Raw genomic sequence first — 12,540 nt, 5'->3', positions numbered from 1 at the left:
ATTTTAGAGACTTTCCACTTACTGACTTTCTTCATGAACTTGAGTGTTTTGTGTGCAAGACTCTTCAATATTTCTAGCAAGTGATTGCCTAGAAATTGTGATACCATAACACACCCCAAACCCACCCTCATATTCATAAACTATGTGATTTGGCAGCACATGTTTTTCTTGTAACATTCTTTTCTGGTAAAAAATGTAATTTTCTTTTGTGAGAATTATTATGCACAAGCTCTTCAACTATTGCAATTACAATTGCATTGTTTGAATTGTTTAATATTTTGATTAATTCTAAGCACTACTAATTGTATTTCGGCTTGTCATCCAGGTTTAAAGATATTTATTGCCCTGTGCTGTTTACTTGTATGACATTTGATTTTTCCACTGGCACTTCTCATCTGGTGTCATCTATAAGATGACCCTTGTAAAAAACAGTCTGGATTGAGTTATCTGTCTTTCTAAGAACTGGCAGTAGCAGTTTTAGAAGCCCAACCTAGGACAGTTTTTATGTGTGCAGCATTCAACCTGACTGGACCTAGTCCCCATCTGGTGTAAGCCTGTGCAAGCTTCATCAAGTGCAAGCTATCAGTTTCATTTAGCTGTTACAGCTTATAGCAAGTGCGAATGTGGCCCTTAATATTCTAGCTGATGTCTGCAAAACTCAAAGTTATATGGATGTTCCCATCAAAAGTGATATTTTTAGTCTAAGAAAAGAGATTTTAGAATTAACAGTAATGCAGTAAATACATCATTTTCATTCTTGGTGTGGGTAACATTTTACCTCACTGGAGTAGCCTTAGAAGTTAGATCTACAGTTTAAGGCTTCACCCATGGTTAACAGAGGTACACAGGCTTTTCTGAACAATAGTTTATCTCCTCCTCAAACAGATATCTAAGATGTGTAAGACTAAAAAAACCTCTGAAAATATTCATCTCTTCTCCTTGTTGAAGGAACATGGAAAAACAATTTTTAGAAATTAGCTTTCTTAGACTTTTCTAGTGTGTAGGATTTTTTTGAAACTTAAAAATTATTTCATGTTGGACAAGATGAATCTCACCCCTCTTTGCCATCTGTCTTTAACTCTGTTGTCCCTGATGCTGAATTCCCATCTGATTTCCCTGGCAAGAAATAATTGCTTTCAACAAAATGGTTGCTGTTAATACAAAATTTTGTATTAATTGTGAGTCCATGTGTCCAGATTCTGCCTTCATGCACCCTGGTGGATGTTTATAGTGACTGCTATCATTCAGTAAGCATGGTATATATAGCTAGGAACAGAATGTGAGGGGAGGGGGTTTCCCTCCAGCTTGGGTTTAGTCTGTCTGGACTGTTGCACCACAGTAGGTACTGCATTTCCCTGGCAGGTTTGAAAGCAGACTCTAAGTCTTTGACCTTTTGTAATTTTGTCTTCAGACTGTGATCCAGTGTAGTATGGTCTACCTTGAATTTGTACTTACGGGTTTAAGCAAACAGCCCTCCTTACTGCCTTGGGCCATTAGCTCCAAATAGCTGATAATAATATACATGTCAGTACAGCTAAATAGTTCAGCGAGATAATGCATCAAGACATGTGAACAGAGTCTGAGATTCTAGGAAGCACAGGGGCCAGGCAGAAATGAAAGAGATTCTTGTTCCACTGATTCCCTGTCTTTTACTTCTTGCACTGCTGCACCCTAAAGCTATCAAAATATATGCTTGGCAAAATAGGCACAATTAGCCTTTGAATACTTCCTCAACAGAATTCAGGTATCTTGGGTAACATTTATTTGTTGCAGAAGATTTTTTTGTTTTGTTTTCTTTTGTTTTTTATCCAAGATGCCCATCATTGTCTGTTGAAAAGCAGGGCGTTGGCTTTTTAAGTGCTGAGGTTTTGCTTTTCATATGCAGCTGTTCTGTACCAAACCATTGACAGCAGAATTGCTTTGGAAAGCTTGGGTCCCTCCCTCTGAGATCACTATATTATTCTTTCCATTGTCCTGCTTTCTTGTTGGAATGTATTTACTGAGAGAAGCTTTGCACATTCTTAGTCAAAGGACTTTGAAGTCGAATTCAACACAAATAATGTATTTAAAAACATAAATATTTATTTGCAGAGTAATTCAGTTCATTACAGAATTGGTAGCCTTTAATGATTGGCAGTCCTTAAAGGAATCTTCAGCGGGGGCGGGCTGAGCCTGTAAATCAAGGAACAACTGACTTATTGAAGTTAATACTTGAGTGATTAATAATAAATTTTAATTTGAAGGCACCCATGCCTGAAGGTCTCTAAGTGTTGTAACAGAGATTTAAAAAAGAAAGAAGCTGCAATAAAAGAAGGTGATTTGTGTGTCTGAAGAAAAACAAAAGAACATTTGGAACATATGTGTATGAACCTCACCTAACTGTAAAACAAATGACAAGAATGAAATGGATCTTAGATGTGCTTTGAAACACTGCCATGCTTACACACACACAGAGCTTTGCTTAGACCATTCTCCTGGCCACCTCTAGGAGCAGAAGAAGTTGTTGCCCATCTTCTTTACTCACATTTGATAAAACTTTTCTTAGACACAGGCATCACCTTTCTGGGCTTTGGTGACAAGCTGGTTCTGGTTTTCTTGGTGGTTAGGAGCCCTAACATCTCAGGTAAATGGTGCAAGCCTGCTTCTCTGAAATCTAAAGAGCATGCATAATTTTCTTAGCTGTGTGAAATACTTCTTGTTCCCAGCTGATGGAAAAAATAAAAATTTTGTGCCATTTTTGGCATATGAATTCAGTAATCACATTGATTCCTTTCTCTTCCAAATGCTAATGGAATATTTTAGGAAGATGCAAATATCACCCTCAGCATGTATCCACCATCTCCACTGTGACTAGGGCAGTGCTTCTTCAGAGTTCACAGAAGACACCAAAATAAGACTGGGGAATGGGGAATGCCCATACATGAATTTTCCCAAAGGAATTTATGCTGTGTTTATTGTTCTCTATTAGTTCATTAGTACATTGATCGTTTTGATTATCCTCTGAAATACTTGTGTATTTGAAAATACCAGCAATGCATACAACTTACTTTTTTTTTGTTTTGTTTTTGTTTTTGTTTTGTTTTGTTTTGGGTTTTTTTGTGGGGCTGTTTTTGTGGTTTTTTGTTTTTGGAAAGTAAATGAAAATACTTACCTGAAATATATTGTAAAAAGTGCAAGGAATTTGTTTACATACTTTATTGTGAAAGTTAAAATAAAAACCACAACATCTTCTCTTTAGGACAGAATGTTATTGTCATAGTCCCAGGGGCCAACCTGCTTTTAAATTTTGAAGACCTGAAGAGGGCTTCTGATGTCATCTGTAAAGCCAAAGTGGTTGTTTGCCAGCTAGAAATAAACCCTGCTGTTTCTCTTGAAGCTCTGAAAATGGCACGTGCCAGTGGAGGTAATTTAACATTCTCTTTCTTTTATTTGTGCTACATGAAAAATACTTTTTATTGTGCATTCTAAATAAAGACCCTGTAGTCTATTCTGGTTTCTGTCATATTAGTTTTATTTAGAACTGAAACAATAGCCAACAAATTCATGCTAATGAGAACTGAATTTGCTTCAAAAATTTTGTGGTGTTAACCTTGGATAGCAAAACAACTCATAGCCTTATAATCTGCCTGTATATGTCTGGTGCTGCCTTTCCTCCTGTTTTCATGCTGTGACTAAATGCATAATATTGGTAGGTCAGAAGCTATGGGCCTGCTCTGCTATGATTACAGAGTAGAATGGGCATAATGAATGCAAGTCAGTAAAGTTACACACACAGGAAAATGAATGAAATTACCTCAAAACCAGACTTACGCTCCTGTTCTCCCAGCATAGCAGTAGGTATGGCTGTGGTTTTTTTTTTGTGTAGTAGTTGACATCCTTTAAAAAAAAAGCTTTTTCTTCCTAACCAAAATTCTTAGAGTGTGACTGGGCATAATGCCATTGCATAGACACAGTCATGGTCTGTGAAATTATTAGAAAATTGTTACTGTACTATACTTTTAAATGTAGGGCATTGTTCCTTCAGTGTAGCATATACGTAAATGAAAGCTGATATTTTGCTTGAACAGGATGGGGTTTCATTACCAACATAATGTTTTTGTTCTTTAAGTGCCTGTAATGCTTTCAGTTACTCAAGCACAATTACCACAGTATTTGAACACTAAGTAAATAATTATGCAAGAGAGGCATCTATATGAGATTAAAAATATATATATATTTTCCATTCTATCCAGAAGATCAGACTGGGAGGGGACAGCTCATAGCATAGTCAGTCATGCAGCAGATTAGGGATAGAACTGGGATCAGAACTTACTATTTTCTTGAAGCTTGGCCCAGGGCTACCTCCAGTGGATCACTCCAGTAGATCATGGCACGCTGGAATTGTGGGCTCTCCGGTTCATCTTCTGCACCGTGGCTCTTATGCACCTGTTGCACTATATTTTTGCCATTACATTTTATGAAAATATGTAATATCATTCTTAATGAAATGGTTAATGGACTCTAGTTGAATCATGAATCAATATCCGTGACTTATTTTGTCTATTTCTAACTCTATGAACAGTTTTGGCAAGATGCTTCACACTTCTGTCACCCTCCTATGGCAAGATGCCAGCCTGTGACAGAAGACAAGATTTTTTTAAAAAGCAATTGAAAAAATTCAAACCTGATACACAGAACAGACATGCAAGCACTTAGCAACTGTAGACAGCACAATATATCAAGAAAAGATAGTAGTTAACTGTGGGCCAGCTATAGTTCTGTGCTGTCAGTGTGTTATCTTAGTGCAGCTCTTCTGTCGGGGAAGTTTGGTTGCTTCTGCTTTAAAACAATAGGCTACACATGTTCCAATGTCATGTGCCATCAAATCTAAGTAAACAGCTGAGTCTGTAGCACTGTACAAACCTATCTGTAGCCAACAGTAAATTGTTAATGCAATTTCTCTTCTTTTAGCTTGCAATACCCTCATGTATTATGTAGCACTTCGTGTTAGAATGTTCACTTGACTGTTTTTGTGTAAAACAGATGCATACCCAGATGTCTCAAACCTCTGTTTCAGTTAGGGTTTTTTGCTTGTTTTTCTTCATTCTTACTGAAAGAAATAAAGAAAAGAGAGAAAGAATATGGAGACAGGCAAGAACTCTTTGCTTCTCTTCAGTGAAGGTCATCTGGGTCTGTAAGCTGGAGAGGGACATCTCATCATGTCATGGTACATGTCATGACATCCTCTCATTTTGGCAGTGATGATTCATTATTCTTGTGACAATCATGGGGAAGGAAGGAAGGAAGGAAGGAAGGAAGGAAGGAAGGAAGGAAGGAAGGAAGGAAGGAAGGAAGGAAGTGTTGTGAATAACTATATGAAGTAGGTATAAATTGTAGTGGAAACCCGATTGGAAACCTGACAATTAAAGGGTTTTAGTGGTTGGTGGTGAGAAGCTACTGCTGCTTTCAAAATTCTGGTTTTGGGCTTCTCTAGTGTCAGACTCCATAAAAGATGGCTGATAATGCCCAGCATATTAATACTGTCATGAAGAACAATCTGGAGGCATCCTCAGTTAAAGGTTCCATGTCACTTGCAAGAAACAGATCTATTTTTCGGATGCTTCAAGCTTTTAATTTTGGGCTACAGTTTTTCATAACAGCTGTTTGTCTGTGGTTAAACTCTTTGTGATTTCTGCTGAAGCACTGTGTTTGCAGAAACCAGGCAATGGAAAATGCCTCCCACCCTACCCTAGCTTTTGAATTATAAGTACCAGCTACCTTAAAATTTTCTTAGGACTCAATAGCAAGGGAGCTTTCTTTTAAAGATAAGCCTTCACAACATTATGGAAACCTGCCTGATTTTAACTGTATTATTGACCTCTGGAAAATAAGTACCTTTCACACAGACATCAGAAAATTGTTAAGAGCTTCACAGCTAGCTTCTCCTGAGCATCTGTCCATACAGGCACTTGTCCATTTGGGCAGCATGACTTCCAGTGTAATTCCTGAATCTGGTTTTAGGCAACTTCTTTTATAGTGTTAAGGATCTGATGTAGACCCAGGAAGCAGAGAGCAAGTGCTTGCTCAGTTTCATTACAGAAGAGACAAAGTTAGACAGGAATGCTGGGGATGGAGAATTGATTTCAGGCAAAGGAAATGTAGGAGAGATTTACTTGATTTTTGGGGCAGCAGAGGAAGAATGAAAGGAGATGCTGAAAGAGGAGCAAAATTGGCATTTAGATTAGGATTTGTTGAATAGAGATTGGAATATGGAGGGAGAGTCATGTAGAAGCCTGTGGGCACTGGAAGTGGAAAAAGGAATTGTAGGCCATAAAGACATATGATGTGGTGAAAGTTGAGTGAAAAAGGTTACAATTGTGTAGTTCCTATGCAAGGAGGCATAAAGAATAAAAACTCATTGTGGAGAATGGATCTTGGCAAAGGGAGAGAAGTGACAATCTCGAGGAGTAGTCCTGCGGGAATCTCACAAGGTTAAACAAGACCAAGTGCAAGTTGCTACACCTGGATGGAGCAGCCCTGGTATCAATACATGCTGGGGGTTGAATGGATCAAGAGCAGCCCTGGGGAGATAAGACCCAGCCATGGGCACTGCCAACCCAGAAAGCCAAACATGTCCTGGGCTTCATCCACAGCAGCGTGGGCAGCAGGGGAGGGAGGGGATTCTGCCCCTCTGCTCTGCTCAGGTGAGACCCACCTGGAACACAGCACCCAGCTCTGGGGGCCCAGCACAGGAGGGACAGGGACCTGTTGGAGAGAGTCCAGAGGAGGTCAGCAAGACATTTAGAGGGATGGAACACCTCTCTTATGAAGTTTGTTTAACCTGGAAAAATCTTAGGAGTGACCTAATTGCAGCCTTCCAGTACCTGAAGGGAGCCTACAAGAAAGATGGAGACAAACTTTTTACAAAGCATGTAGTGACAGGACAAGGGGAAATGGCCATCCAACCCAGGCCATTCTGTGATTCTGTGAAAGAATTTGGGCAGAAAATAAGTTCCTCAGGAGGACCAAACAGATTATCCTGTTCAAAAGCCATGCTCTTCATCACAACCTGAAAGAGGATCCTAGGGTTCCTCTATCTCCCCCCATGCTCAGCAGATAGTAAATATGGGAGAAAACTAATAGCAGTGTATTACATTGTGCTCATGACAAGTCTGTATTACTTAAAACCCAAACTGGAACACTTCCAGTGCTGCTCTTGACCCATGCATATGTCAGTATACCACATAACAGTTTGTTTTCCAGTATGTGCTGCTTGTTTTACCTAGGAAAGTATACCTTAAAGTTTTATGTTTAAGGAAACTTAGTTAGTGTTGCAGTTAAGAAAATAGGAAATGCAAGAGTTAAGGTTGCCTGTGAAACCTTAATTTGTCTCCTTTCTGCATATGTATTATGTTGCAGTCTTTAATTATGTGATCACATGCTGTTTGCAGTGGTATGTGATCATATAATTAAAGAGTTTATTATAATACATACTGTATTGTAATAATATAAAGGAACCAAATTAAGATTTCATTGGAATTCCTAATCCTGGCATTTTCTGAGTTCTGAGTAAAAGTCTTTGTCACTTTAATACTGGTTTTAATGAGGCAGGTGGAGAGGTACGATAAAGTTGTAGAGTCAAAGGCTAAACTTCCAAAGTGTAAATCACCTAAACTTCTTGGTACTCAGATTTCAGAAGTTTCTGTGCATCTTTGTCTGTCAGGGCATTAACTGGGATTCAGAGATGTTCAGGGTGTCTGACTATCATATACTATAGCTTACAGTCTAAATATGTGTCTAGGACTGAAAATTTAGGCATCCAAATTGGAGGACTTGATCACTGACTATAAGGAATATTTCTGAAGTAAGAGTGTGAGCTTTATTTTAAGATGATGGCCTTGTGGTTAAGACACAAGTATTAATCATAGAATTGGCAAAGTGAAAAACCAAGGCTGCAGACTTCCTGTGTTAACAGTGAGTAAGTCACTTACACTGTCCTCACGACAAACCTTTGCTGCTGCTACAAGGGGCCTTAGGCTACTACAGCTTAAAGTTAACTAACATATTCTACCACATGTTAAGTTTACGTTTAGCTCTGCCAGATAGCATATTAAAAATATACAGTGCCTTGTCTACTCTACAGTTTTATAATGTGGCATTTGGAACAAGTTAGGTAACATGTTCAGAAGCACATTTAACTCCTTGTCTGGACATGCCCTTCATTACTCCATAACTCGTGATTCTTCATGTACAGAACTCAGATAACGACACTGAATAATTCTAGAACTTAATCAGTTCTCGTAAAACTTACTAATATCATGGAACAAGCATTATCAGTTAAACAAATTGCATTAATGTCTAAGTCTTCTCTTTTTTAAAAAAATTTAATTTAATAATTTCTTGGGGTTTTTTTCTGTTATTCTTCTGTCATGTTCCCATCATAACAGGTGCCTGCACAAGAATTGGAATGGAACTTTAATATAATAAACAAAGCTTTTAGCGTTTGTGTAAGATAAGGATGCAGAAACTGAGAGTAATTTGCACGTTAATAATAAATGGGGTCTGTGATTGAAATGCAGTGGTCTTTCAAGTGATTATTTATTAATCTAGAACACTCCAGGTTTAGATTTTCTTTTTCTTTTTTTTTTTTCCAGTAAAGACTTTGTTTAATCCAGCTCCAGCCCTTGCTGACCTAGATCCACAGTTTTATACCTATTCTGATATCTTCTGCTGCAATGAAACTGAGGTAATGGTCATATGTCATGTCAAAGAAGGAATCTTAAGCAGGAAAATTTCAGAAGGATACTCTTCTCAGAAATGCAGCATAGGGAGCAGGAAAATTGAGCTATGCTCCTCTTACAGAGGACTTTTGGAGTGACAGGTTTGATTCCTGACCTAACCAGCAAGAGGAATATTCTAAAATAACTTGAGCTTGCATTTGAAATTAAATTAGCTGTTTGGAGCAGGAAAGTTGGGTCCAGCCTTCTTTACAAGTAGATCAGCAAAATACATCCATAAAAGGAGACTTGTTAAATGTTATCACTGAGTGGTAAATATTAAAATAGTTCCTTCTCCTTGTTCTGTGGTCCCTTGATATGATTAGCAGGAATGCATTAACCATAGCGTTCTGACAGTTTTAAACTCTCTTGCCAGGAGGTGATGCACGCTTGCTGCACTTGATGGTAAATAGTAGCTTCATATGCCTCTTCCTGTCAAATCTGTTTTCAGTGAATCTTCTCTCACTTTCAACTGTATAACTTCCTTTTTTTTCTTTTTTCCCCCCTCTTTTCCCTCTCTTTTCTAATTCAAGTGTTATTTCTCCAAAGGAAATGGGTTTTGTCACAAGAGACAAATTAACCTCATCTCATAAGACCTTTGTTTAAATTTGCTACTTATTAGCATTAGGCACGCTGTGTTCCTTCCCCTCACCCTCTTTATATAATCAGGAATGTGGCAGAAGTAACCTAGTGGATAGGAACCATGCCTTGGTCAGAGTTAAAGTTATCCCTAAGAAACGTGATTTCTGCAATGAACATGATCCCTTTGTGGGGAGAGGAGGGGGAAGAACTAAGAGAGGAGCATGGCCCTGCTTACTTGTAGCATTTACTGTCTGATGACAATGTCTGTCAGTGTAAATTTTTGAAGACTTAATTACCCTCTTTTGAAATTTATATTGAACCCTGTCACAAACTATATCAGTTCTCAGTCCATGAGTCTTCTAGCATTTAAGGATCAGCCTAAGTAACTCAAAAGGTCATCTAAATTTTATTCTGGGATATTTTGCTATGTGCCAAGTACACATATTCCTGAGAATTCAAGAATTAGCAAAATAGCAAGGTGGGAGATGCCATGGCTGTTCAGGTCTCTGGAAGCCAGAGTTTCCAGGATAACTGGCAGTGTTACAATTTATGGCTCAAACACTGTACAACAGATATCAGAATTCAATTCTATGTGATGAAGAGAATGCTAAGGCAAAGTATTTATTCTTGTTCTGGGGACTCGCAGAACACCAGTATCATGTTTTCTTAATGCTATCAGAAAGCTCTTATGCCTGGACTATGCCTCTGGATTGGCTAAATGGTGCAGTGGCTCACATTTTGGGCTGAGAACATCCATACTCTGCCACTGTTTAGTAAATGTCATTCGTTGTTTGCTTTTTTCATAATTCCACTTGTTAATTATTTTCCCCTGCAAAAATTTCTCCCCCATATGTTAGAAAGAAAACTTTGTTTCTCATTACTTGTCTATTCCTGACTTTTCTCTCTCTAACGCACATGTTAAAGTTTTCCTTTTGTTGTGTTTTATTGCTAGGGGACAGTCTTGAAAGAGGCATTCTTTGAGAAGTGTAGCTTGCTGGGTCCAGGGGTATTATTATTACCACCACATGGAGAAAAGAAAATTGCTTCTATTTGGAGAACAAGAAATGCAGGTGTACAATTAAAATAGATACCTGGTCACTCATCTACCTTTTCCTGCAGAGCTGGGGGTACAGTTTGCATTCTTTTCTGCTATTTTCTTTTAAAAAGTAATTACCATGTGAAGATAGCAAGGATCACTGAATGCAAGGTCAGGCACAGAAGTATGCTCTGTGATATTGAGGAGGCTCATCTCTTCTCAATTTATGGAAATGCTAGACATATGGGAGTTCCTGCCAGCCATATCATGGAAACATGAATCCAAGTGTAGGACTTCTACAGCATATTCTGGAGCAATAATGGCTCATGAATACCTTTGTTTTTAAAAACAATCTTTTGAAACTTTGCAATGAAATTGATTATATTAGCACAAATATAATATTCAATTTTTTTTATTTCATTCTCTCTGTGTCTGATTTGTATTGAATTGATTTTTAGGGATGAACTATTGCCATTGTTCCCTTCTTTTTGCTGAGGAAAAAAAAAAAGGAAAAATCAAGCATTTGTTTTTCTTATGTCACAAGTTTGAAAGTAGTTTTTTTTAGAAATAATTATATATTCGTATACCATCTGTTTTCTGTTTTCTTTCATGACTTTTTAAAATTTCACATCTCTGTAATGAATACACTTGAGAAGTTTGATATACAGATAAATGTTTACATACCCAAATAAAGGTTAGCAGTCACATCTCTGCATGGCACTTAAAAGCAACAAATTAATTCTACAAATCTTAAAGATAATTCTAATTTTTAAAAACTTTATCCATTCAACTAACTACATATGCATTTCCATCATCATTTTAAATCAGGAAGTACCTAAGACTCTGGTGATCCTGAACATACACTGCATACACTGGGAAAAGATCTTTTTATTCGTTTGGTTTTTTTTTGTTTTTTTTTCCCACAGTGTTTACTGGCAGTTACAGTCAGAAAAGAGCATTTGAGTAAGATAGACTTTTTCTCTATGCCACTATGGTCATTTTTTTTGATTTTTAAAAATTATTATTCTTCATGGTCAAATTTATTGAATGTCCTGCTTACAACTGCATTCCTGAGATGTTCTGTTCCAGCTCCATTGCCTCTTCTACTTGGCATTTCTAATTCTCAAATGTCTTCCTTCTAGCCGAAATCCTATTTATGTTCCAGCTTTACCCTTTCTGGAATAATTTTTTTGTAATCTGGCATTTTTAGCTACTGTAAGGGGAAAAAAAAAAAGTGTATGTCTGCTTTATCTTTACTAAGTCTTTTAAATAGTTAATAAATCACCTTGGTTGAAGATGAATTATTTGGAGCTACCAGTTCAACTACTTCTAAAACATTATTTTTAACACAGATGTGTGTTCTCAGAAAAGATTGAATTTACACAGATTTTTTTTATTGCTTGGTTTGCCTTTCTTAGTAATTTACATTTACAAGTATTTATCACAATTTTATCATAATGTCCCTTTCTTTCTTGCTCACCAAGAAGTACTTTTAAATGATAAAATCCTGTCGTTTGTGGATAATATGCGAGCAGTATGTTTTTAACAGAAAATTATGTTGGCTGTCAAACAGAACACCAGCCATACAGTTTAAGACATCTCATAGACTGTATGAAGTGTTTGTATTATTAAAGATGAGAAAAAGGGGATGGTCCTAGTGTTTAGCTGAATTATTACTGAGTCAGAAGTTTCTGTTACAGCTCTAAAGGTCGAAGTCTTGATCTGCAATGCCTTTGTCACAGAATAAGTTTAAAAATGTCAGCTATAGTCTCAGCTATGGGACGTTGTCTCAAACATGCAGATATCAAATACAGCATCAACACTTTATCTTCCATTCTTTATTAAATGCTTTAGAATTTAATGAAATCACATGCAGTATCTGGTATAACAGCACAGCTTGTTCTTATGGATTTACGTGCTAGAGAGAAGCAAACAAAATTACATTATCAGTGAATTATCTACCATTAGTTTGTCTAGAAGGCTCTTCACAAGCTGTTCTTTTCACTCTTGCTTGTTGCAATAACAGGGGATTTTATGTCTGACATTACTTTCTTTTTATGTGGTTCATGAACAAAAAGAGTCAGAACAAATCTTGCAAGGTTATCAGTTCTTTCTTTGCTTAGCCTGTAGTTCAGTTTTATCTTTTCCCAGAAAGATCAAACTTGT

General features: G+C 37.3%; 1 protein-coding gene across 1 annotated transcript in view; it reads left to right on the top strand.

The window, feature by feature from the left end:
- The window catches only part of RBKS (ribokinase), a 69,407-nt gene that overhangs the window by 30,449 nt on the left and 26,418 nt on the right, over positions 1-12,540 (top strand). Inside the window, exons 7-8 of the mRNA XM_062489023.1 lie at positions 3,239-3,403; positions 8,634-8,725. Of these exons, the coding sequence (XP_062345007.1) occupies positions 3,239-3,403; positions 8,634-8,725 (257 nt within the window). The remainder of the gene's footprint in view (positions 1-3,238; positions 3,404-8,633; positions 8,726-12,540) is intronic.

The sequence above is a fragment of the Cinclus cinclus genome, chromosome 3 (genome assembly GCF_963662255.1).
Source record: "Cinclus cinclus chromosome 3, bCinCin1.1, whole genome shotgun sequence".
Lineage (NCBI taxonomy): Eukaryota > Metazoa > Chordata > Aves > Passeriformes > Cinclidae > Cinclus > Cinclus cinclus.
The sequence above is the reverse complement of the archived record's forward strand: the minus strand, read 5'-3'. Positions and strand labels throughout refer to the sequence as shown.